Source organism: Periplaneta americana, chromosome 9, assembly GCF_040183065.1.
Source record: "Periplaneta americana isolate PAMFEO1 chromosome 9, P.americana_PAMFEO1_priV1, whole genome shotgun sequence".
Lineage (NCBI taxonomy): Eukaryota > Metazoa > Arthropoda > Insecta > Blattodea > Blattidae > Periplaneta > Periplaneta americana.
In genome coordinates this window covers 39,287,480-39,311,616 of record NC_091125.1, presented here as the reverse complement: position 1 = coordinate 39,311,616, position 24,137 = coordinate 39,287,480, and the positions used below count along the sequence as shown (strand labels likewise).

Below are 24,137 nucleotides of genomic sequence, written 5' to 3'. Positions count from 1 at the left end.
AATTGAAATCTCAGGCTCAGATACTAGCTGCAATGTATGTTAGTGATGTTCCAAAGCGAGTTACTATTAAGAAGAAATAGGCTAACTGAGACATGTACTAGTAGAACAATACATTTTAAAGTCAAGCTGAAGGAAGGAAATTCTTGAAACAGTATCTACTCTTTATGACGCTCAGGACTACGAATCCTATATTGACTACGATATTAATAGGCTTAGTTTCCACGAATAAAACTGCTTCGATGTCACCATAAGAATAAATATTTGTATTCTACAACATTCAAACGAGTTGAATACTTAAACGTTGTCTGTCTTGTGTTTTACTATTTCTCGACACAATCCGCATCTACACAAAACCAAATTACGAAGTGTGAACAAAACTTGGAAGAAATTTTCAGGAGCATCCGATGTAGTTCAGAAGTTAGGCGCATTTTCTGCTGATCCAGAGCTGTGCTCTTGCGTGGGTTCGATACCTGCTTGGGCCGATAACCGGGTTGAGTTTCTTTTAACGAGTTTTTCCCCAGCTGTAAAGCGAATGTCATGCGAATCCTTGGCCTCATCTCGCCAAATATCATCTCGCTATCACCAATTCCATTGACACTAAATAACTTAGCAGTTGATATAGTCTACAATAAATTCGTTAAACAACCAACCAAAAAAATTAAAGCTTCAGAATTCACACCTCTTCTTTCTTTTAAGCGATTACTTAACGACGTCGTAACAACTTCTCAGTTATCTAGCATAAATTAGTGATATAGAAACGGTAGTTTCGTATAATGGGTTATTTTACATTGTCTCTGTACGTAAAAACATAATCAGGAAGAAACCTATCCAGGTAATCAGCAAAGCAGGATTCGAATTCACACTCAAGTAATTCTAGGATCATGAATAACAACATAATTTAGAATACGACCAATATGTTACTTAACAGAGCGTTCGCTTACATAATGAAATCGATCGGACGACGCGCTATCAGTACGAAGGCCATAGAACACGTAGCAAACCGTCTGCAGTCCAGTTCAGTCTCTCTGTAGGAATGGTTGTGTTGACATTAGATCGCGTGTTATTCTTCTCAGTGTATTACTGAAGTGTTCAGATTTAGATTTAGGAGCGGTCTTTTGCTGCTGTTCTATGTAGAACGGGAACATTAGAAAATTTTCTTGCAAATCGTCTTTTTATCTTTCTGCAATCACTCTTTTTCAGATATGTCTCTACCATGAAAATCCTTTGCTCTAATGTAAATTTTTGTGGTGTCTAATCTAAGCTAATCTAAACACTTCACTAACACAATCAGAAGAATAACACACAACCTAATGTCAACACAATCACTCCTAAATCTAAACACTTCACTACACAATCAGGAGAATAACACGCAATCTAACGTCAAAACAACCACTCATAAATCTAAACACTTCGCTGACACAATCAGAAGAATAACACACAACCTAATGTCAACACAATCACTCCTAAATCTAAACACTCCACTAGACAATCAGGAGAATAACGCGCAATCTAACGTCAAAACAACCACTCATAAATCTAAACACTTCACTAACACACTCAGAAGAATAACATGCAATCTAATGTCAACACAATCACTCCTAAATCTAAACACTTCACTAGACAATCAGGAGAATAACACGCAATCTAACGTCAAAACAACCACTCATAAATCTAAACACTTCACTATCACACTCAGAAGAATAACACGCAATCTAATGTCAACACAATTACTCCTAAATCTAAACATTTCACTACACAATCAGGAGAATAACACGCAATCTAACGTCAAAACAACCACTCATAAATCTAAACACTTCACTAACACACCCAGAAGAATAACATGCAATTTAATGTCAACACAATCACTCCTAAATCTAAACACTTCACTAGACAATCAGGAGAATAACACGCAATCTAACGTCAAAACAACCACTCATAAATCTAAACACTTCACTAACACAATCAGAAGAATAACACGCAATCTAATGTCAACACAATCACTCCTAAATCTAAACATTTCACTAGACAATAAGGAGAATAACACGCAATCTAACGTCAAAACAACCACTCCTACATCTAAACACTTCACTATCACACTCAGAAGAACAACACGCAATCTAATGTCAACACAATCACTCCTAAATCTAAACACTTCACTAGACAATCAGGAGAATAACACGCAATCTAACGTCAAAACAACTACTCATAAATCTAAACACTCGCAATCTAATGTCAACACAATCACTCCTAAATCTAAACACTTCACTAGACAATCAGGAGAATAACACGCAATCTAACGTCAAAACAACCACTCATAAATCTAAACACTTCACTAACACACTCAGAAGAATAACACGCAATCTAATGCCAACACAATCACTCCTAAATCTAAACATTTCACTAGACAATCAGGAGAATAACACGCAATCTAACGTCAAAACAACCACTCCTACATCTAAACACTTCACTAACACAATCAGAAGAATAACAAGCAACATGTGGACTGCCGAACATGCGAGAGACGGTTTGAAGAGTGACATTCGTGCCGGTCACACGCCGCCCGGTCAACCTGCATTATGTAAGCGAACGCTCTGTTATTACCCCCGGGATTTCATACTGGTGTTCATTTACACTTTCTATCTTCTGAAATAATATTAATGATGGAAATTAGAATAAATATCGATATCTTCTTTGTCAAATTAATTATAATATTAATGATGGAAATTAGAATAAATATCGACATCTTCTTTGTCACATGATGGTTAACATGATTGAAATGCAAAGTGTTTTCATTAAAAACTTCTTTTGGATGTCCAATTTTGTTCACGCCTGCAAATATACTTTATAACAATAATCACTATAATGTTCTTATTTTATATGTATCACATTTAGATATCGCATTCCATATTTGATCAGTCGTTCATATGTAGAAAGTTGAGGAGATGTCAGTTTCAACTTCTCGATCTCATTCCCAGACGTATAAGATTCCCGGTTTCTTTTGGCTGGAATTAGTATTGGTTTCGGCCATAATCTACTTTTCAATATTGTTTCGTTATTTTATTTCACCGTTTATTTAATTCATACCTGAGGGTTTAATTTACGAAGAAGCCTGGTCGAGCTCCTTCTGCACTGCATCCTTAAGGACTAGTGTGTTTACATTGGGAGGAAGGTGTGAAATTATTGGACTTATATCTAGGGGTACATATGTAGCCCTCGAGTTATAGGACGAGTCAGTCACTCTCATAACAGTCATCATATTAGAGTATCAATCCCGGTTGAAGAATCGGGTCTCGCCCTTGAAATTCTCGACGTCCTTCATTAATATATGGTCGCCAGCTTCACAGAAGGAAGGTGTTATATCTGGCTGACCATGTCCATCCGATATCACTGAGACATCACTATGTGCCAGATTTAGGAGGAATAATACATACTTTAGGAAGTGATAGTATGGACTATTCTAAGTAAAAAAGTTCATATAAACATGTGTTCAGTTTTCAATGGATGTGGAGATACAGCTGTTTGAATGTTACGCATAACATAAGCATCACAAATGGTATGAATGAACAACAATATTAACTACCTACAAAGTAATAGTACGTGTCGCTTTTCTGAGAACGTCTGAGGGCAGTATTATTCATAATGAGTGTAGAAAGACTCCTGTTTGTAGTTTCCTTGTCTACAAATATGGGTATGTTCTTCCGTCATGACGGAGCCTCAGTACATTACAGCAGTCAGGTGATACAATATCTAAATCTCACATTCTCCGGATGACACATCTACTCGGTGATTACGTGCATTGACCATCAAGATCCCCAGACTTTATTCCTGTCGTTTTTGTCTTTGGAAGTAGGTGAAAAACGAAGTGTATATATACAAAATAAACACAAGGGAATAATTGGTCGGTCCCATTATGAATAGTGCTTCCCTCGTAAAAGAACAAGATGACCTCAGAACAGAAACACTTACTGTTGTTTACAGAGCAGAAAAGCGCATTGAACTGTTGAAATGTATTGATACCATGTAAATAAGCGTTAAATGTAATCATTAAGTCAATTGCCTTTCCTTCTTACCAATTATATCTCGTTATGCGTAACATTCAAAGAGCTGTATTTTCACATTCACTGAAAATTGGTCACATGTTTATTTGCATTTTTTTTACTCAGAATAGTCAATACTACCACCCTATAAAGATGTATTATTTCTTCTGAATTACTCTGTATATTGAGTACTTTTCATGGGCTAGAAAGAAGAGAAGGTAGATTGAAATGGAGAATGTTAGTAGAATACGACTTTCAATGTAGGGAAATGAGAGAACTTCCTCATATAACTCTCTTCCTCCGATTTTGTACACCATAAAGAAGTGGTATGCAGGATGCAGTAATGCTGACACAACGTCTCAAATGGAAATAGGGCGGACACGTGAGTAGGATGGACTGCAGCAGGTGGACCTATGCCTCGACCATGTGGGACCCACGCATTGGGAAAAGAAGCAGAAGACGTCTAAGGAGAAGGTGGTCGGACGTGTTCCGGAGAGAGAATGTAGCGCAGTGGACGAGAACAGCGAGGGACAGGCAAGCATGGGAAAGACTGGAAGAAATTACAAACACTATGTAAACTGTGTATAGTTCTTTTTGTGTGTTAGTTTGGATAGTTCGTTCCCGTGTTTAGTTGGTATAAATTATGTATTTCAGTTGGTATAATTTATGTGTTTAATTGTAGTTTTTGTGTTTTTAGTTTGGATAGTTTGTTTGTGTGTTTTCTTGAATTGTTTGTTTGTGTGTTTAGTTTGGATAGTGTGTTTGTGTCTTTAGATTGTACATGTCATGTGTTCAGTTTATATAGTTTTTGTGTGTTAAAACTGTATAATTTTTCTGTTCAATTTGTGTAGTTTTTTGTGTGTTTATTTTGGATAGTTTGTGTGTGTAATGTGTATGTTAAGGCTGTATAATTTATGTGTTCAGTTTGCATAGTTTTTATGTGCGTTTAGTTTGTATAATTTATGTGTTTAGTCTGTATAGTTCTTCGTGTTAGTTTGTATAGTTTGTAAGTGTATAGTGTAAGGTCTCTTGGACTGGCTTCTCAAGTATAGTAGACATTCAGCTCGTCCTACACTACTGTAAGAGGCCGTTGCCCTTATGGGATTTCAGGCTTTTCATATTCATATTCATAAGTATCACTCCAGTTCCGACGAAGATGAAATTTGAGTTTTCAAAATGAGTCCTAAATCTTCACTATAACACTGAGCGAATTACCTAAGAACCACGTTTGAGTTACAAGATGTCACAAATAAGTCTAAGTACGTTGTGTTACTAGCACTAAGATTTTTTGTTCCCTTAAGCTGCATCTACACAGTTCTGAGAAGAATACTGAAAGAATCAAGTTTAAAACGCGCGATCAATTTTATTAAGGTGCACTAAGATTTTATGTCTACATGGTGCGCCGTTTTGAATGTCATCTTTATTACGTAAATATATTAATTGATATTGAGTATCAATATTGCAGTCATTGCTTGAATGCATGGAGTTTAAAGAAAAGTTGAATCGTGTAAGATGCACCTTTAATTTACTTGTGCAAGTGGAGTGAAAGAAAGTAATTGACAAGAGCGATACTTTTCAAATATATTAGAATATTCAGGATGGTAATTCCTGTCGGATTACCTGTCTGAGAAGAATCCAGCGAGAGGGTAGCCTATGAACTGTCCTATATTGTTCACACTTCCCACCATCGCCAGTTTCCATTCGTTCTCCTCGCATGTTAAACCCCACTGAAACATAATTGCGAATGACAGTTTAAACCAGTATCTAGAAAGAAAACAAAGATAAAAAAAACATTTAAAATATCATAACTTCCAAATGAAGTATTATAATAATTTAGCATAGCTATATTACTTTTAAATAGATTATATTTTTCGTTTTGTTAAAGTAAACAGATTTTGACAAATTTTTGGAACATTAAAATTCAGTAATGGAGAATGATTAAATATAATAATTACATTTTATGAAGTAACAGTCATTCCGGGAGGCCGGAGGGAAAAAAACCTTTGGGGAGGCCGAGACGTAGATGGGAAGGTAATATTAAAATGGATTTGAGGGAGGTGGGATATGATGATAGAGACTGGATTAATCTTGTTCAGGATAGGGACCAATGGCGGGCTTATGTGAGGGCGGCAATGAACCTCCGGGTTCCTTAAAAGCCAGTAAGTAAGTAACAGTCATTCCAACTTTGTTTCAAGGCTTCTGAGTTAAAAAGACCAAGTACAAAGACATAAGTGTCAGAAATACTGTTCTTAAGAACAGGGGCAGGCCACAAATTGTTAGAAAAAGCCTGATGAAGCAGTGAGGTGTATAATAATTAATAATTAAATATTGACAGTCTAATTGATATCATCTAGAAATGCAAGACCAATTCGAAAGACAATTTGTTATGAATGCAAGGCGTTCAAATATGAAAATAGTAGGTATAATAATACCGAACAAAGTACACACCTGTGGAGTAATGGTTAGCGCATCTGACCGCGAAACCAGGTGGCCCGGGTTCAATTCCTGGTCGGGGCAAATTACCTGGTTGAGTTATTTTCCGGGGTTTTCCCTCAATCCAATATAAGCAAATGCTGGGTAACTTGCGGTGTTGGATCCAGGACTCATTTCGCCGGTATTACCACCTTCATCTCATTCAAACGCTATATAACCTAAGATGTTGATAAAGCGTCGCAAAATAATCTACTTAAAAATCACCGAGAATAGACGTCTTTGATCTGCTTGAAGTGAGTGATGTGTTAAGGGGAAGCTAGAGGAAACGGGAGAGAAGCTTTGCGTATATACCAATAGCGGTGTGTACGAGCACATTTGAACAATACCTACGGGGAGCAATGGATAGAGAGACGAGGATCTGTTGCTTAGCCAGCGCGACCACCCGACTTAACGCCCCTAGATTCTTTTCTTTGGGGACATGTGAAGAGTGTCGTGTATATCATCCCAGTTGACACCAGAGAGGAATTGATAATGCGAATATTCGCTGTTTTTTATCAACTACGACACAGTACTGAAATGTTCGCCAGAGGAATAAATGTAATGAGGTTCGGGTAGACATTGTGAACGCCTTCTGTAACCTATTCGCAAGGGTACGTGGATAAAAAATGAATATTTCTTCTCTTACGTGTAAATTATAGGCCCAAGTAAAACTTACCTTTCTTTTGACGTCGCGTAGCTATTAAATGACCCGTCAGAGAACATAGATTATTTAACAAAAAATGATCATCATTGCGAGATATATATCACCCTTCTGAATTTATCACGGAGGTCTTGGCTCACCCTGTATATGCGGTCTGGGTGGCATTCGTGAATCCGATGCTGACAGATGAGCCATCTTGTATCAGCCTTAATAGAGTCAGGTTCCATCCCCAGACGAGTATCTGATAAGCCCCAGGGCCCGGAGGCCCAAACTCTTCCTATATCAAATCTCAAGACTTCACCCCAGCCTATTTTTAATTATTTCAGATTATAGATGAAATGAGAGGTAAATGAATTGTGTTTGTGCAATCATAGAGGGAAACTGGAGTACCCAAAGAAAACTCTCTGTAACATCTGCTTTGTCCCCCACAAATTCGATCACGATCTGGCAGGGAACCGAACTCATGCAGCCTGGATGGAAGACTAGCGCGCTAGCGTTTCAAACACAGACGCGGATTCAGTGGTTTAAATCTGAAATGCTTGGGAAAAGTGGCATAAATCAGTTTCCACAAAAAATTTTATTAATTTTGACAACTTACGGAACATCTGCTCGCTTGGGAAAAGAGACCTAAGTATTTCTCCCATTAGAATAATTCATACAAAAGAAAATCAAATCGACATAAACTAGTGTGAAGACAGTTTTTTCCTTCTCCTGTAAAATTAACATTTTTGACTTGTGCCACTTTTCCCGAGCACTACAGAAATATAAATAACTAAAAATATACCGATTGTAAAGGAATGTTGTCAAATAGAATGATCACAGACATGCGAAAATCCCAAGTTACATAAGACAGTACAGTTATACACGTACCTCATTGAGAATTGTGGTTTCCTCGCCATCGTACATCCAATCGTAGCATTTGATCGTCCTTTGCTGATTGAACATTTCGGATGTGCAGTTAGATCGTTCATTACTTCTGCTATGGAAAGAGGAAACGTTCTGGAGTTCGAATCGAAGACAGCGACTAGGAGTGGATTCTTCAAATGGCACTGCATTCTGCAGCCAATTCGGTCGGAAAGATGAGCTGTCGGTATCGCATTCAGGGATACGACATCTGCAACACAAACACTAGATTATTATTATTATTATTATTATTATTATTATTATTATTATTATTATTATTATTATAGTAGAACCCCGATTATCCGTCACCCTATTAACCGATTGGAGGATTATCCGACTATCTTTCGCTTTTTTTTTTTGCTACAGAAATACAGAATATGAAGTACTATGACACATTATATTTTTTTAGAGAGTGTTATTAATTTATTAGCCATTACAAGCCTTCACCCTTACACAGTATGGTTTACTGTTCGAGTTGGCATACTGTATAACTTCTATATAAAATGTCTTTCACGGATGTTAAAAGAAAATGTGTTGTGCTAAGTATCGAAAAAAAAGTTCAAATAATTGAGTGATTTGGAAAGAAACTCTCTGGCTCATGGCACATCAGAATAAGAGACTAGAGTTAAACTGTGCTCGAGAATAATTAAGAATAAAGTGTTTAAAGTACATAAATTTACAACATGAGACCTCCACAATTTCTATCTTACACAGACAACCATGACAAGGAGTTTGTTTGGCCGTTGAAAACCCATCGTTGACAACCAGACTTACTTTAAAGAACTTCTGTTCCATTACCTAGCGTATTAAATATAAGACCACAGAGAAAATTACGTAAGTGTAAGTATTATTGACTTTCACGAAAATATTTTATGGTACGGATTATCCGATTTTTTCGATTAACCATTCAGTTCACCCCCTTCATTAAGATAGATAATAGAGGTTCTACTCCTACTACTACAACTACTACTACTACTACTCCTACTCCTACTCCTACTCCTACTCCTACTACTACTATTACTCCTACTGCTACTACTACTACTACTATTACTCCTACTCCTACCACTCCTACTACTACTACTACTACTACTATTACTCCTACTGCTACTACTACTATTACTCCTACTGCTACTACTACTACTATTACTCCTACTGCTACTACTACTACTCCTACTACTCCTCCTCCTACTACTACTACTCCTACTACTACTATTATTACTCCTACTACTACTCCTGCTACTACTACTACTTCTACTACTACTCCTACTACTACTATTACTCCTACTACTACTACTACTACTCATACTACTACTACTACTACTCCTACTCCTACTACTACTCCTACTACCACTACTACTACTACTCCTACTACTACTCCTCCTCCTACTCCTACTACTACTACCACTACCACTACCACTACTACCATTACTACTACCACTACTACTACTACCACTACCACCACTACTACCACTACCACTACCACCACTACTTCCACCACCACCACTACTACTACTACTACTACTACCACTACCACCACTACTACCACTACCACCACTACTACCACTACCACTACCAGCACTACCACTACCACCACTACCACTACCGCTGCTACTGCTGTTGCTACTGCTGCCACCACTACCACCACCACCACCACTACCACTACCACTACCACTACTACTCTACTACTACTAATACTACTACCTCTCCACAGCGAATGGATTAGATTTCCGATAACGAATCGGAGATTCAGCTTTCTTCTGAAAGGATTGTTGTCTGTTACAATGTATATGTCAGTGGTTTTCAAAGTAGGCCTATGTGGCTCGAATCATTGGAGATCGCAGACTTATGTCAGGAGCGCCGCCAAAGTTACTGTATATGGATTCTTAGAATCGCGTACCACGGCTACAGCGTCAGCTTTCCACGCTTGGATCCCGGCTGGTCCATGTGAAATTTATAGTGGACAAAGACGGTATTGGACGGTACGTTTTGGCGAGGTACTCCCGTTTATCTTAGCGACATTCCACCATTGACCCATTAATCGTCACAATCATTACACTGGTACGTTGTAGACCACCTTCAATGGTGCACCAAGGGCAACGCTCTATGACAGAGAGTCTATAGGTATGGCGTGTTTCTTCTAGAAGAGAGTTATTCAAAACGTAAAGTCTTTACAAGTGTGCGTAAAAAGACTGAAAATTTGACATTTTCACACCTTCTTGGGCCAACCAATGCAAAGAATGACATTAAAATCCACATACTCAAATGTGAAAAAATGGCATTTCAATGTGAAAAACAGGGGATCCGCGGAAATTTACTCAGAGGTGAAGGGGCCGTAAGAAAAAAATGTTGAAAACCACTGACTGACATAGATTGTAGCTTTGTGTCATACTAACCACATATCCAGAGAGTCCTACTTCTTAGAACTTATTATTATTATTATTATTATTATTATTATTATTATTATTATTATTATTACCGAATTTCCAATCTTTCATGGAGATTCAACTTATTTTAGATCGATCTTGTGTAATCAGTATGTCAACGTAATGTCCCCGTCATTTTAGCAGATTTTTTAGTAGGTTATTTTACGACGCTTTATCAACATCTTCGGTTATTTAGCGTCTGAATGAGATGAAGGTGATAATGCCGGTGAAATGAGTCCGGGGTCCAGCACCGAAAGTTAGGCCTACCCAGCATTTGCTCATATTGGGTTGAGGGAAAACCCCGGAAAAACCTCAACCAGGTAACTTGTCCCGACCGGGAATCGAACCCGGGCCACCTGGTTTCGCGGCCAGACGCGCTGACCGTTACTCCACAGGTGTGGACTTTAGCAGATTTCATAAATTCTCCAGACTCTTTACCGAAGTTTAAAGTAATTGAACCTATGGTTGGTCTTAGAATTCTTTCAAACAACAGAAAGGCACTCAGACCGAAATAACCATTAGGCCTACATAATACAATACCGGTACAAAGATTGGTACTTAACTTACATTTAAAATCCCGTGTAATACACAATATGCAAGTTAACCTGAACCTGAAGGATCAAATATAATAAAAAGTCAAAATATTTAGTTATTAGAGATGGAGAACAAGAGTTTTAGTAATGAAAGTAGATATCATTAAAAATTACAATGAAGTTGAATACCTAGGAGTTAAAATAAATAAGAAAGGAGACTATGGAGAAGAAATAAAACACAGAAATAATAAAGGAAAATATTCTATATGAACTTTTAATGGAATATGAGACAAAATCATAAATAAAAAACAAAAATACAGATCTACAGCATTGTACAGCAGAGGAGGCAAGACCTGTCCTGTGACCTTATCACGTTCTGTGGCTGTATCATCAATGGATAATGGGTATGGCGGGGAAACATAGGTTTTAATTTGAGATGAATTTCCGTGTCGGTATATTCGTATATAATATTAACCACCATGAAACAAACTCTCTTTCTGATAGCTCATTCCTTCCCTATCGCAGGTCTCGCCTCCTAATTTGTGAAAAGCATAATAAATTATGGTGTAAGTATTTGGTCACTCAAGAAAATTTATCAAAATTATTGGTAACTGAAATTTACTTTCGGCGTCGAGCAGCCCAAATATCAAGAAAAGTCAAAATCAGAAATAGGAAAATTATAGAAATGATTAAAGTGGAAACTACAATTTTGGATTACATAACAACGAAACAGTTGAAATGGTATGAACATGTGCGAAGGATGCCGAATAACAATTACCAAAAAAAGTCCTGAAATGAATATCACCAGAGAAACGCAAAAGAGGAAGGTCTACAACAACTGGAAGAATAATACAGTAGGTTCTAATATGCAAATAGCGATGAGGAGATTAAATTTGGATGAAGAACGATACACCAGAGAAGAATGGTACAGGGCTATTGGAAGATGTGTCAAAAACCGAGTCTAATAATAATAATAATAATAATAATAATAATAATAATAATAATAATAATAATAATAATAAATGTTTATATACAAGACAGTAGCAAAAAACATTCTACTTTACGAAGTTGAAATATGAATATTCAAACGGAAAAAAAAAATGTTGTGAGCGGAGATGGAGTATCTAAGGAGATTAGCATGAATAGCAAGAATGGATAAAGGGAAATATAATGTAATAATAGGAAAATGTGTGCAAAGAAAAATATACTTCAAAAACTACAATTGAGATGTATGGACACAAATGCGAAGAGAGGATACTCAAATCAACAAAGATGTTCTCCATTAGATATCACCTGGAAAAAGGAAGCAAGGAAGAGACAGCAAGCAGAAAAGAAACATGGAAGGTAAAGAATGTCTAGATCGCGATATTTGGAGGAAGAAGAGTTTATCGTTAGGTTGAGGAACCCTGTGAAGAGCACAGAAGTATATCCCTACTAAATTAACAATAATAAAACGTAAAGGTATCCCCGTAACATGCCATGAAGGCACTTGGGGGGGCATGGAGGTAGAGCCCCATGCTTTCCATGACCTCGGCACTAGAATGAGGTGATGTGGTCGGCACCACGCCTTTTACCCCCGGGAAAGACCCGGTACTCAGTTTTATAGGAGGCTGAGTGAACCTCGGGACCGTTCTGAAAGTTTGGCTAAGAGAAAAAATCCTATCACCACCTGGGATCGAACCTCGGACCTTCCAGTCCGTAGCCAGCTGCTCTACCAACTGAGATACCCGGCCGCCAAAAATAAATTAATAATAATAATAATAATAATAATAATAATAATAATAATAATAACTTAAATCGTTCGTAGTATGTTATGAATTTCATGGTGTTAAGTTGCTTGTACTGTACCTGTAATCCAGATCACCAGCCGTAAAAATATAGCTGAGAGCGAACATGGCGGATAATAAGATTGGAAATCCTACAAGCAGATAGTTGATGGCTTGAAATTTACCAAAGTGGCCCACTTCGTCCAGAATTTTATCCAAGTCGAGATCCATTGCGAGCTGTAGCAGAGACAACAATATGAATTTTACGAGAGTTTATTGTGGAGTGTCGCGTCTTTATCAGAATATGACGTTCACAATCTGACTTTTACACTTTAATGTCCAGATAAGAAATATTCTCTATCGGCCACCAAATAGGCCTAAGTAGACGTACAACTGACGTAATTTGTTGCTGCGCTTAGAAACACGTGAAGAGTTATTGAAGGAATTCCCACTACAGCGAATATTAAATTGTCTCTCTTTTCATAATCCAAAGGTCAAAGAAATTAATTATTCAGTCAATTAAATTTTTACAGTCCACTGAGACTTACTGGTGATGATCATGGTTGTTCAGAATCATAATATCCACAATCAATGTTAGACATACAGTTTGGTGAACTGTCTGACCACCCAGACAACATGACTCGAAGTCTCTTCTTCAGACAATCCAGAACAAACACAAAACACTCCATATCTATAAGACCCTATTATGCGTCAGAATTTGTAGCAAAAAGCGCTGCGACTTGAGTTACAACAAAGATCTCAGAGCAAAAGTGGGATGTGTGTTTTCATTTTTAAAAACTCTGTTCTCATGTTTAATATAGTTTATTGCAAAAGAATTGATTGGTAACACCTGGCTTACATGTAGAAAGTTTTGTATTAACTATGTCCTTCACTAACCTGGCGATGTAACAATTGGATTTATGTTCTAGACTTCATTACTTCTAAAGAGTACTCCTTAGAGTTTTAAAGGCTACAGCACATGCTTCTAGATCAGGGACCATCAAGTGACTACACTCTCGTGCGTACGTACAAACCCTCAAGCCCTGACGTACGGCTGCGGGCAAGGGTAGCGGCTTCCACAGTGGCGGAGCTAAGAACTTGTATGTGAACCAAATTTGTGATAAGAATATAAATTAATTTCAGCTTTTAATTGAAGCACGCTTTCACTGTTAATTGCACTATACTGAAAAACAGTACTCTATACAATTTGGTACAGTTAACTATATACGAAACAAATTTTTGCATGTTTGCACAACAATGGAACAAAACAAAATATACACTTTTATACAGATTAATATACCGTTTGTCTTCTTCTCATTGCTATACAATTCAATTAACAAAATGAAACAACAGTACAAACGTTGTTATTCAAATACAATTCTCTAATAATAGTACTTTTTCTTAAACATCAGAGATCCGCGGCGATTTTTGCAGTTTTCTGTTAGTAAGCAGCTATTTAATTCTCGGAGCTATTGTTTTAGTACCACCCAATCGCAAACATGCTTTCAAGTGTTCATCACTTAGTTGTTTCTGTGACGTGACTTTGTAAACTTCATTAAAAAAAAAACAGTATTTCGCATATGTAGGTTGTCCCGAACATTCACAACGTTCTTGCAGCAAGATTGTACTGTTTAGGAAACCTTTCTCGTGGAAAACAAGTATAGAAATGGTTAATACTTTTTCTGTTTTGATACTTATCCTTTAGCTCAATATCGCTTTGTAAATCAAGTATTTCTAATTGTAGTTCAGCAGGAATATCCAGGACACTCACTGAAAAAGATATTGCAAATATCTTAAATTGTTGTTCACGTTCTCTAATATCCTCAAATCTAAGTTCGAAACCTTCGCACAATTGTTGCATTATTTTTATATATTCTTTCATGTCCAAGGCTTCTAACAGGTTTCCCATGTACATCCATAAAGAAGGCAGTTTCATTTCTAAGTGCGAGAAAGCGTTCCAGAATTTTTCCTCGACTTAACCACCTTACCTCGGTATGGTAGAGTAAATCCCCATACTGTTAATACCATCAAGCAGTGCCCTGAACTCCCTGTTATTGAGTCCTTTAGACCTTATGAAATTAATTGTTCGCATAACAACATCCATTACATTGCTAAGGTTAATGTTTTTAGCACATCAATTTTCCTGGTGCAAAATGCAGTGCACCGGTGTCCCCAAGCGACCTCGATACGTTTCACCACTGATAGACTGCAGTGTACAAGTGTACTGCCCGCAGTGGAAGCCGTAAGCAGGCCTGTACGCCCTCTCGCGATCTTGACTCGACTTGGCGGAGCCTGTTCTAGATCCATGAATCACAGGTTAAAATCGGACCGAGGAGGTTGAAATTTTAAATTGCGCGTGAAAGGACTGTTGGTCACCCGACTTATATTATAGGCCAATAGTTACTTATTCACCAAGTTCCTTATTTTATGGATAGATGCCTCTGCGCCAACATTTCTATTAAAATTGTAGATATCCCTGCAGGATCTTTGTCCTCTCTTTTTACTTCCTCATTATGCAAAGTATAAGGAGAAAGAATTGTGATACTTAAAAAAATCGACTTTGCTATTTTAGCGTCAACACACGTTTTCTATAACACTGATACATAAAAAGTGGTTTTAGTTACACGGTCTGCCTATCCGCCGGTGTACAGTGATTTCTTCCAAAATTGTTGGAAGAATTTTGATCATATTCAGTATTTATGAGTCAATTTATTTGGGAATGATGCACATAAAATACAGAGTGTTAAAAAAAGTATCCAGTATTTTAAGAGGTGCTAGTATTCATTCCCAGACTGGTTAACCGGGAACTGCTTGACAAGCCATCCTGCATAGTCAGGAGGCCCTTGCCCTTCACAGGATTTCGTGGCTAATTATTAAATTCTTAAGTATGTATCAAAACAAGAAAATAATGTCTAGTAAACATGGGTCCTACAACACATACTTTCTGAGCTCTGAACACTTGTTCATAGGAGGAGCTCAATGTGACGTCCATTCATGGCAATGCATTCCTCTGCCCCACGGCGTAAGGAATCACGCACTCTTTGAAATTTGCTTTAATACGTTAATAAGAAAGTCTGATAACGATTCCCAGTTAATCTCTGTGGTACCACGTATGGCCCTATTAATCTATAACCAAGAACGCCTGCCCGTAAGTTGATTGAGAATCGGTGCTGATGCCTTCTTTCTTCAACTGCATGAGGATTTTCATTAGCCTACACATGCTGATTACGAAAATTCACAACACCACCTCTGCTGAACCCCGCTCATATCCGCAACCAGGCTTTTGTTTTCAGTATTCCTTCCGATGTATCATTATTCCATGCCAGGGGTGTCAACTACGGTATGATTATCTGGTAGTCTGCTGTATTGTAGGGCAGAGACATGCACTGCCATGAATGGACGTCACATTGGGCACCTCCTATGAACAAGTGTTCAGATCTCAGAAAGTATGTGTTGTAGGACCGATATTTATTAGACATTCTTTTCTTGTTTTGATGCATACTATCGCCTCCTAAAATATTGGATACTTTTTTAACACCCTGTATAATAATTTCTACTAATAAACAATGTTATACAGATAACACATAGTTTTTAATTATAATTATATTATATTGTGTGCTTTCCGAAACAATTCAGTGTCCCAAACACACTCTCACATTAATTGTGATTTATATTCGATCTCCGATATAGTCCTCGACTACTCGCTGACTCATTTGAATCGTAAATCGTAGACACCCCACAATGTTCATTTAAGCAAATTTCTCGGGAGACACAAAAAAACTGATTAGGCCTATCTTCAAAAGTGTTTGGTATTCGGAAATTATTATTTTTTCATTAAAGCATAATAATAGGATGTAATGTTTGACATAAAATGAACTTGAATGTTTTTCTTTAGTATTTGCTGGAAAAAGTCTGAATTGCCTGGGCATGTGGAGTTTCTAAAATATGATGTAACAATCATTTTATTCCTTTAAAGCAATTCCTAGGTGAAGAAGGCAATTTTTTAGCTTCCAAACTATTTTAAATGTACAGTTAAGCCAAAAAGTTGAAAAAAGTACGCGAGCATACAAAAATGGAAGATTATATGAGTGATTATTTCAGTCCTCAAATTTCTTTAAGCCAATAAAAATAAGTTAAACAAAGGAAAGTAAACTAAGACAATTTTTTGTTCCTAAAAATCCCAATGTCCTGTACTTGCGATCCTGCAATTCACTGTAACTTATTGCCGCTGTAAAATGTACACAGCCATACGAGAAACTGAAATTGAGAAAAAATGTGACTTGTGATTTCTGTAATTCATTATTTATTTCAGAAAGTACACAGAAACTTGAAAATCATAAGGAATAGCTGTTCACAGAAGAACAGAAATAGAGAATAAAGGAAGAAAGAAAAGAAGAAAGAAAGAAAAAAAGAAAGAATAAAGAAATAACATGGAAACACCAAAGAAAGAAGAAAAAAGAAAGAGAAAAGGGAAGAAGAAAATAAGGAGAACGAAGAAAGGAAAAGAAGAAAGAATATAGAAAGGAGGAAGAAGAAAAGAAAGAAAAAAGGAGAAAAAAAGAAAGAAGAAATAAAGAAAGAATGAAGGAAGAAAGAAAGAAGGAGGAAAGGAAGAAAGAAGAAAGAAATACAGAAAGAAGAATGATGAAATAAAGAAATAAAGAAGGAAGAAAGAAAGAAGGAGAAAAGGAAGAAAGAAGAAAGAAATACAGAAAGAAGAATGATGAAAGAAAGAAATAAAGATGGAAGAAAGAAAGAAGGAGGAAAGGAAGAAAGAAGAAAGAGATACAGAAAGAAGAAATAAAGAAATAAAGAAAGAAAGAAAGAAAGAAAGGAGAAAAGAAAGAGAGAAGATATGAAGAATAAAGGAAGAAAGAAAGAAGGAAAGAAAGAAGAAAGAAAAAATAAAGAGAAAAGAAAGGAAGAAGAAAGCAAGTAGAATGAAGAAAGTAAAAGAAGGAAGGAAGAAGAAGAAGAAAAGAAAGAAAAAGGAGTACAGAAAGAAGAATGATGAAAGAAAGAAGAAAGAATGATGAAAGAAAGAAGAAAGAAAAGAGAAAAGAAAGAAGAAAGAGAGAAGATATGAAGAATAAAGGAAGAAAGAAAGAAAGAAGAAAAGAAAAATAGAAAGAAAAAAGAAAGAAAGAAGAAAAGAAAAATAGAAAGAAAAAAGAATGAAAGAAAGTTGGCCGGTAAATCTTTCCTGGAATACTTTCATTCTTCTAAACGCTGTAAATATAAGACACGGGATCTACGCTTTTACTTGTATCGTCCAAGTCAGAAAATACCCCTGTACTAATTTCTGTTAGAGGTTCAATAAATACCAAAACCATAGTGCGGCCGGAAGGATTATCTCGAGTAAATCCATGACATTGCGAATCGAACCCGCGACATTCGGCATATAACGCAACGTGTTAACCGTGCGCTCTCTAAAACTTAAAGCATGTAAGAAATATATGTCAGTACTATATATATTTATTTTAGAGACCTCCAACTGAATGTTAGTTAATACTAATTTCCACCCTAGAAGAAGAAATAAAGTTGAGTTGACCAAAATGACCAGGAGTTCCTTCATCAGACGAATGACACGTGACACACTTTTCTGAGTGCAAGACTTTGTACTTTAATATCAGCTGGCAGTTAATATCTGCCAGTTGTACATTCTATCTGAAGACGTGTGATTTCTTTTCATTCAAGATTAAACTTTGAACAGGTTTCGCTAATTACGAAAAAATAAAATAAATAAACGAAGTTACTTGGAATAAATATATCGAGGCTATTGGAAATAGTTTTACCCAATAGTACTAATGTAATTACTGCCAAGTTTATTCCGGTTTTCGGCTCTCCAGCCCGGATGGATCTCCGTCTAGCTATGTCAATATTTAAACATGTTCTAGCTCGTATACGAACAACGAATGTATGAACACGAAGTAAGACTCTTATGACGTGGTGTTGGCCTCCACTTGAGATAACACTCGTCATAATCAAGGACAAACATGAGTATCCTAAACTCATGGTCATAGTATCCTCGCAGCGTTGCAACTGAGACTAAAACGTTATCAATCATCAATGGTCTGTGAATTTTTCTATTTTGCCTCGTCATAGTAGTCTGGTCATTGCAGCTCGAAGAGTTTTATACGAAATAGCGTACATATATTAATATTATTATCATTATCATCGCTGAAAATAAGACAATAGAAGGGTTCAGAACCATAGTGGGCCTAGCGCCATTTGCTAAAACCGTAGAAAACAAAGGTTAAAATGAAGTTATTACAATAATTCATTGGAAACATATAGCAAGTAATATAAAGTATACACATTAAAACTAAATGATATGTCAATCTTCATTAAACTATGGTATTCACTTAACTTTAACCCTTGCTTCCTCCGTTTTTAATAAATGGCGCTTGGCCCACTATGGCTCTGAACACTTCAATTATGGCACTGTCACAATTTTATTTTGTGAAACCGCTTGATTCATTAAGAGGTACCCATAAGAATCGTCTCTTCTTTTTACTACGTACATTATTTATTATTTTCAATATGCAAGGAAGAATAACGAATTAAAAAATTCGGTGTTAATAACAGCATGTATTTTCTCATTAAATTTTTTACTCGTTTCGAAAGAAGTCAATTCTTTATTATGCTCAATAAACTGCATATCCAGAAAAATAAGGCGTCTTCATTTTAAGTAAACTGGGTAATGTTGATGACCAAAAATCGCATTTCATTGTATTTTTAAGGAGTTCAACATCTTATGTAGATTAAAAATATAGTTTATATTACATGATAATTTTTAGATCCTAAAATTGTCTTCTTAATATTCCAGTGCCCATCTAAATGCGAACTAATAAATTTTAAATTAAATTGTTTTTAGAAACATAATGTTCAGTTTTCTCATAAATAATTACAACTACACTCTTCGAAATTTGCACACATTATACACAGTAAATACTGAAGAACATGTGGATAAGTTTTAATGAACATAATGCAATTATTAATGAAAATATGTTTAAATTAGTACCTATGTAAAAATCATAGTTTTATTGTTCATATATAGTAGATATTAGTTTTTTGTAGTAAAACTACTTTAATTAATAAACCAAACATTATTAATAATAATAATAATAATAATAATAATAATCCGTGGCACTACAGCCCGTGAAGGGCCTAGACCGACCAGCCGGCTACTAGCCTCACGCCCACATGCCGAAGTAGAGATGGACGGTCATTCAACCAGAATGAGGTATCGTGTGGTTAGCACGATGGTTCTTCCAGCCGTTATAGCTGGCTTTCGCAACTGAATTTCGTTACCTATCGTAGCTCCCCAAGTGAATCACGATGCTGGGTGGGTACCGGTCCCATACACTGGCCGAAATTTCATGAGAAAATGTCTTCCCCAAAAAGGACTCGAACCAGCGCGCATTCCGTAACGCGAGTCCTAAGCAGGATGCCTTAGACCACGACGCCACGGCGCGGGACGATTTATGATTATAGCTGGGAATAATGAGAGAATATGTGTACAACATTTTGTTTCTGAACCTTTGAAAATTTCCGAGAAAAAGGGACATTTGTGTGGCCAATTTTTAGTACTTTTTTTGACGTAGAATAGGTTTACGTTTCTTCCCGCACCGAGTATGGGCATCCATTCTGGGATTCATGGTAAAACAAAAAATGGCAAATTTAAAATGCTTACTATAACAACACTATGAACCACAGCCTAATGCTAATGTTACTAGTTAGGCTACGACCAATGCAACTTGTGCGCCCACGCCCAATGACGCCACATCTCCCCCACTAGGGCATGAGTAAGTCGAAGTTGCGTATGAAATTAGCCGTGCAACAACGACTCTCTCAGTAATATCTCGGCATCCAGAGCAGCTACAGACCTGTGCGACCACTCGTTTGATTTGTAATCGCGAATTCTACAATATTAAAGTGATAATAGATACGTTCGATATACCTACTTTGAGTGAACCACAGTGAAAAATTGATTCAGTTGGGACTAATTTCATAATGTTTCATATAAAGAGAAAATATCATCCCATTGATTTTATGAAACTTCCTATGTGACAGTACGCAACATAATTTTTCACGAGGAAGAAAAAATTAATTAAAAATCACTGGGCCTACATAAAAATACGAAGTAATTCGATATAAAACATTGTCGAATATGATGAACATAACTGGGTTCTTCCTACGTTTTCCTCAACCGTAAGGCGAATGTCATATAATCCCATGGCAAATCCTCTCTTGTCAAATACCATCGCGCTATCACCAATTCCATCGACACTAAATAACCTAGTAGTTTATGCAGTGTCGTTAAATAGCTGACTAAAAAAAGGTCTTAGGAAGTTTTCATTTCAGTGTAGGATCTATAAATATATAGTCAAATATTTTGCAGAAAATAAGCCTCTGTTTTTAACATGGAATGTTTAAGTGAGCACAAATTCGGGAAAAACAGTCTGTTACCATTTCTGTAATATTCTACTCGCTTCTTGCTCCTTAGCGGGAGAGCGCTGATGCAATCCACAACATATTGCTACTCCTTAGCGGCAGCGGGCCGATGCAACCCACAACATATTATTTTTGGAAGAGTAAATTAAATTTGAATATCATAGTAAATGTATTGCATTATATTATACGAATGCTACATTTATTCCCTTGCACTGGTTATGATATTCATTTACTTTTAAGTTCTATGTTTTACGATTATTGCTAAGATGTCTCTTATCAAGCGGTGATCTAAGATTATTTGAAATAATGTAACGACCACCATTTTAACGTCCACGCAATTATAGCGGTAGGGTCCCCTGCCGTACTTTTGTTCGTTTCCGTAACGAGTAACTAACGTTACTTCAATTTAGAACGTGTATTTCCCGTAAGTTTGTAGTCGTAAAATTTTTGTTTGGAGATGATTTCGATTGAAATAAAGAAAAAATAATTAGAAACAATTTTAAGTAAGTTGTAGTTTATGTTAATTGTACAAATTAATACTCATTATAGTAAAAATTACCATCAGCCATGTTCATTATTCCCGGATCAATTAACTCGTAGATACTGACTATGTACAAAACCCATTAAATGGTTAATAAAAATAGCTATCAAAATAAATACAAGGCATATAAAAACCGCTTTTCGCGTATCAGTATTGCTGGAAATTTATTTATTTTTGTTTTCGCAGTACTTTTTCTTCATAGGCCTACTTCATGTAATCAGGGAGTAAAAATATGATTAATTTAAGAAATGTCGGAAATTTGGGGCTTTTTATAATATGGAGACCCAGATTTTAAGTGAACTATCGCTAAATCACTGTTCACCATTATCATCGTCAAGAAAATAACCAGTGCTCCATTGTGGTCTCAATGGATTCATGCCATCGTTTCAAAGATCACTTTTCGAAAGGTCAATAGTTCATCATTTCTTTTGATCATCTGACGTCAGGCAGTCTGTCGATGTGGTTTCAAGACCGCTGTCTACTTTCGTTGATAATAACAGTAACGGATATACCCATACTAGGCTACATAAAGTTCTTACGTAATAATTAATAGCTTCAGTTAATCTTAATTGTGTACGAATGATTCTAGTCTTAATTCTCTGCTCGTTCTGCTTTTGGATGGCCCAAGTCTCACTAACGTGCAGCAAAGATTATGGTACAAAACATATTGCCTAAAATACATCTGAGTGGCCACAGATTTACTGTACTTTTGTATCCCACATTTTGTTACATTTTTATTATTACTATTATTATTATTATTATTATTATTATTATTATTATTATTATTATTATTATTATTATTATTATTACAAACTTCCAATTACTTCGGTACATTCAAATAATTTCAAGTGTTGAGATAATGGAACCAGCCATAGCCTACTTTAATGCGTAATCCAATAAACACGTATAATAGCTTTGCTTCTAGTAAATGCATAGTGATAGGTTTTCCTCATTCCCCATGGCAAAGTAGCTGCAAACAAAATAAAAATTACGTATTACATAGGCTATATATATATATATATATATATATATATATATATATATATAGGGTATTAGGGGGTGTAAGTGCCGTCCTTTTCACAGTCGTCGGGAACGATCTACAGGATCAAAAAATGTCCATACAACATTAGGTAAAAACTTGATAGTTTCCCCAGAAAAAATATTTGTTCTCTTATTTTATTCGCGTTATACTGCTTATATCGTTAGTAAAATTACGAAAACAATTACATCAGCAGGTATATCTAGCAAAGAGGTAATATTGTTTAAATACACATTTGTGTGTTCTATTATGTTTTCGTGAAATTAAATAAAATTGCATGCTTAAATTTGTTAATATTCTGGCGTGAGAGACGTGGCAACGTGTTCAGCAGGCAGTACTCTGCACAGACGTAAGTACAGTTCAAGCTCCCTGTCCATAGGTATACTGCCGAGCGGATGACAGTTCGGTATCAGGTATCAGATAAACAACTTACAATGTCATTCATAGTTTAGGAATATCATTTGTTATTAATTTATGGAGAAAGTCGTCGTAATTCAAGTGAGGCAAGAAGATATACCGTCAATGTTTTCCGCAATGAAGGTTACCTAATCGGCGAACTTTTGTAGCAGTTTCTCAACGATGATTACAAACTAGGAGTCTCTTACCTCGTTTCGAAAACCACAGAAACACAAATTTCTTTCAAAGTGGTACTGCTTTATGGAAGCGGGAGAGATTAAAATGTTGCATTTAAAAAAAGTTCGTGTGATTTTGTGCAGCAAACCATTATTATTTATTTTTAGACGTACAATAAAAAATGGACCAATATTCCCAATTTGTTAAATAAAATGAAAATTTACCATAAAGTTCTATTAATGAGATTGAAAGTTTATATTTGCTCTTCGTTTTATGTAAACAACTATCCGCCCCTGCATTAGAACAGAACATCTGTTTTGTACCGGTATGTCTGTATCCGCTTGAGCTGTACCGTGTACTTGTAAGCTCCCTCCTTCCCATTCAGCAACGTTGCCAAACTCTAATATTGTAAACTTTAATAATTAGTTAAATATTGCAATTATAAAAAAATTGTCAGGACATTTTTTCATCCTCATCAATTAAAATATATAATATATAATTTTTTGCTGTTATTTATACTCGCTTCAACATCTCTGGTCGTATCGCAAGTTAATCTTATGAATATGATTTTGGTGACGAATGAAGCCGGTGATATTCAGGGATGTTGTGGCCCGAATTTCCTGGCATTTTCCCTATGGTTGAGGAAAAACCCTGAAAAAGCTCAATGAGGAAATTCAACCAGACCGGGAATCGAACCCGGTCTCTGCGTAAGAGACCAGCATGCTCATCCCT

General features: G+C 36.3%; 1 protein-coding gene across 3 annotated transcripts in view; it reads right to left on the bottom strand.

Annotated features, from left to right (window-relative positions):
* LOC138705840 (organic cation transporter protein-like) overlaps window positions 1-24,137 on the bottom strand; it is a 106,341-nt gene that overhangs the window by 41,965 nt on the left and 40,239 nt on the right. For all 3 annotated transcript variants that reach the window (XM_069834518.1, XM_069834516.1, XM_069834517.1), the window contains exons 2-4: window positions 12,878-13,032; window positions 8,041-8,284; window positions 5,658-5,764 (exon numbers count right to left, since the gene is read on the bottom strand). In XM_069834518.1, coding sequence (XP_069690619.1) covers window positions 5,658-5,764; window positions 8,041-8,284; window positions 12,878-13,026 — 500 coding nt within the window. In that variant the 5' untranslated portion in view covers window positions 13,027-13,032. The remainder of the gene's footprint in view (window positions 1-5,657; window positions 5,765-8,040; window positions 8,285-12,877; window positions 13,033-24,137) is intronic.